The sequence below is a fragment of the Penaeus chinensis genome, chromosome 4, assembly GCF_019202785.1.
Source record: "Penaeus chinensis breed Huanghai No. 1 chromosome 4, ASM1920278v2, whole genome shotgun sequence".
Lineage (NCBI taxonomy): Eukaryota > Metazoa > Arthropoda > Malacostraca > Decapoda > Penaeidae > Penaeus > Penaeus chinensis.
The window spans coordinates 35,081,663-35,084,797 of NC_061822.1; the positions used below are offsets into that span (position 1 = coordinate 35,081,663).

The window sequence follows — 3,135 nt, forward strand, 5'->3', positions numbered from 1 at the left end:
CACACACACACACACATACACACACACACACACACACACACACACACATACACACACACACACACACACACATATATACGACTGCAGCGATGGTCCAGTGGTTAGAGCACTGGGCTCCGACCCTTGTGGTCCTGAGTTCAATTCCACGCCGCGGCAGTGGAATACATATATATGCTAGTTCATATATATATATATATATATATATATATATATATATAAATGTATATGTATATGTATGTATATATATATGTGTGTATACATATATATATATATACATATATATACACATATATGTGTGCGTATGTATATATGAATATGTGTGTGTGTGTGTGTGTGTGCGTGTGTGCGCGCACACACACATAAGCATATATACTTACAAATTATTGATAGGTGTGCTTGTATATATACTTAAAATAGAGAGTTGTGTAGCTTTATTTAGAACATAGTCAATAGCTGGGGAGCCGAAAGGGGGAATGCTAAACGCTTTTTGCGCCCCGTATGCAGCGGCCCGGAAGCGAGGTGCGAAATTCCATGTTGAGTCATGGTCGGCAGGCCGGAGCAGGACTGTGAATGGGGGGTAGTGGGCGGGGGAGGGCTCAGGAACATTTACCTGAGCTCGCGCTGCCCGCTGCTCAATAGCCGCCCGGACGCCGCCCCAACAAGAGGTCTCGCAACATCCTGGAGGAAGCGGAGTTGGTGCCTCGAAGACTCACTGCATCGGCGCCTTTCGCCCTGTGATTCTGTGGTCGTCTGCGAGAGTCAAGCAGTGTGAAGAACAAGTACGGTATTGATTGCCTAGAGTGAAGAGCAAGATGGTGCCGCAAGGAATCGTGCTATTTCTGCTGGTGGCGGGCGTGGCATCTCAGGGTGCCATTCCGGGCGTCGCCAACAGGTGTTTCGAGCCCGTGCTGACCGGCAGGTGTCGCGCCTTCATCCCGTCCTACTACTTCGATCCCCTGAGCGGCGCCTGCGACTGTTTCGTTTACGGTGGCTGTGGAGGCAACAACAACAGGTTCAATACACTGGAGGAATGCATGACGACATGTAGCGTTCGCCCAGACCTGCAGACCGCAACCCCGAACTGTGACAGGATCCTGAACTCCGCCAGAATACCTCCGCAGCCTGTCGTCGAGCCGCAGGAGCCGCGCCAGCAGCCCACGACGGCGCCCCCCACCACCCCGGCGCCCCGCCCCACCGCAGCCCCGGAGCAGGAGGAATCGGGCAACGAGGGTGAGGAGGAGAGCTCGGGCCGAAGGACGGTGCAGAGCGTGGTCATCGGACCCTCCGGCCTGGGGACGGGCACGCTCACCATCGGGCAGCCCGTCAGGATCCCCCACTTGACGAGCAACAAGGAGGAGTAGGCGCTCTCAGGGAAGGCTTTCCTGCGGAGCTCGTAGGGACCAAGAGCAAACTAGGCATGGTGCAGAACTGAAGTGTTGGGGAAATAACCTGTCAGCCAAAAATAGTTATGTAGTTATTGTTGGCTGTGGGAACCGATAGTAAGATACATTCCCTTCTATTTATTAATATTGTTTGTTATAGAATCTGTGGTGTCCAAAGGCACATAAATATATAATTATTTTCTTTCACATTTCAAAGTGAATGAAAGGCGTAGGAAATTAGGTAATATATGGTTCCGCATACAAAATCAAGCATTTGTTTTTAAGAATTATTTGTTGCTGTTAAAATTATCATTATATAACAGCTTATGTACAACAATGTTTTTGCTGGGATCATCGTAGTTATGAATCATCAACCATATATATATATATATATATATATATATATATATATATATATATATATAAGGTTGACAATTGTAAAATCGTTACAAAAATGCATTTGCATAAAAGATACCTGAAATATATATTGTCTGTAAGATGATGCATATAAATCTTAAATAACATATTAGACTCTTCTTTATGTGTAAATAATTAGTTGTATATATCTATAGAACTTAATAAAATTATTAAATCGAGTTGGTCTTTCAATTTAACGCTTACACTAAAATGCTTTTTAATTATTAACTGTGCATGAATATATATATATATATATATATATATATTTATATATATATTCCCCCCCTTTCTCTCACTCCATTCATCTTTACATCTCTATCGGCCAATCTATCTCTCTGTCTTCCTCCCTTCCACTACTCATTCTCATTCCTCATTTCCCTTAGATCTCACGGACATTAAAGCACTTTTTCGTGGCCAGCTGACCTTGTCCGAAATATTCTTTGCGTCCGCGCCCCCACCTCCCACACACGTACCAATCTCAGATAGTGTGATTATGCGTTGGTTAAATTCATGTTAACTATATCACACACACACACACGTACGTGTGTGTGTGTCTGTGTTATATATATATATATATATATATATATATATATATACACACATATAATCATATACATTAATATATACATACATATATACATGCAAGCATACATACATAGTATGTTAATAGTGTCATATGAACAAAGATGCACACAAGTATGGTTACCATGAAACTAACCAACGCACAATCACAATCTGAAATTGGTGAGTAGGGACGAACGCAAGAAGTCGTTGGTCTTGCAGAGAACACACACACAAACACACACATTATATACATATATACGTATATATATATATATATATATACATATATATACATACACATGAATATATATATGCATTTCTCTGTATTTTCCTATCTATCTATTTTTCTGTCTATATATATATATGTGTGTATGTGTGTATGTGTGTATGTGTGTATGAGTGTGTGTGTGTGTGTGTGTGTGTGTGTGTGTGTGTGTGTGTGTGTGTGTGTGTGTGTGTGTGTGTGTCTACATAAATACGTACATAAACACACACACACACACACGCATACATCTTATATATATATATATATATATATATATATATATATATATATATATATATATATACATATATATATATATATATATATATATATATATACATACACACACACACACATATGCATATATTATGTGTATGTCTGCGTGTGTGTGTGTGTAAATATATGTATATTTATATATATTTATATATATATATACATACACACCTGCATATACATATATATATATGTATATACAGGTATGTATGTGTATATATAAATATATACATA

General features: G+C 40.1%; 1 protein-coding gene across 1 annotated transcript; it reads left to right on the forward strand.

Annotated features, from left to right (window-relative positions):
- The first annotated feature begins 648 nt into the window (after window positions 1–648).
- LOC125024965 (kunitz-type protease inhibitor 2-like) lies at window positions 649–1,978 on the forward strand. Its single transcript, XM_047612767.1, has one exon. It carries the CDS (start codon window positions 813–815, stop codon window positions 1,359–1,361), a length of 549 nt encoding a protein of 182 aa, XP_047468723.1. The 5' UTR covers window positions 649–812; the 3' UTR covers window positions 1,362–1,978.
- Window positions 1,979–3,135: the final 1,157 nt, after the last annotated feature.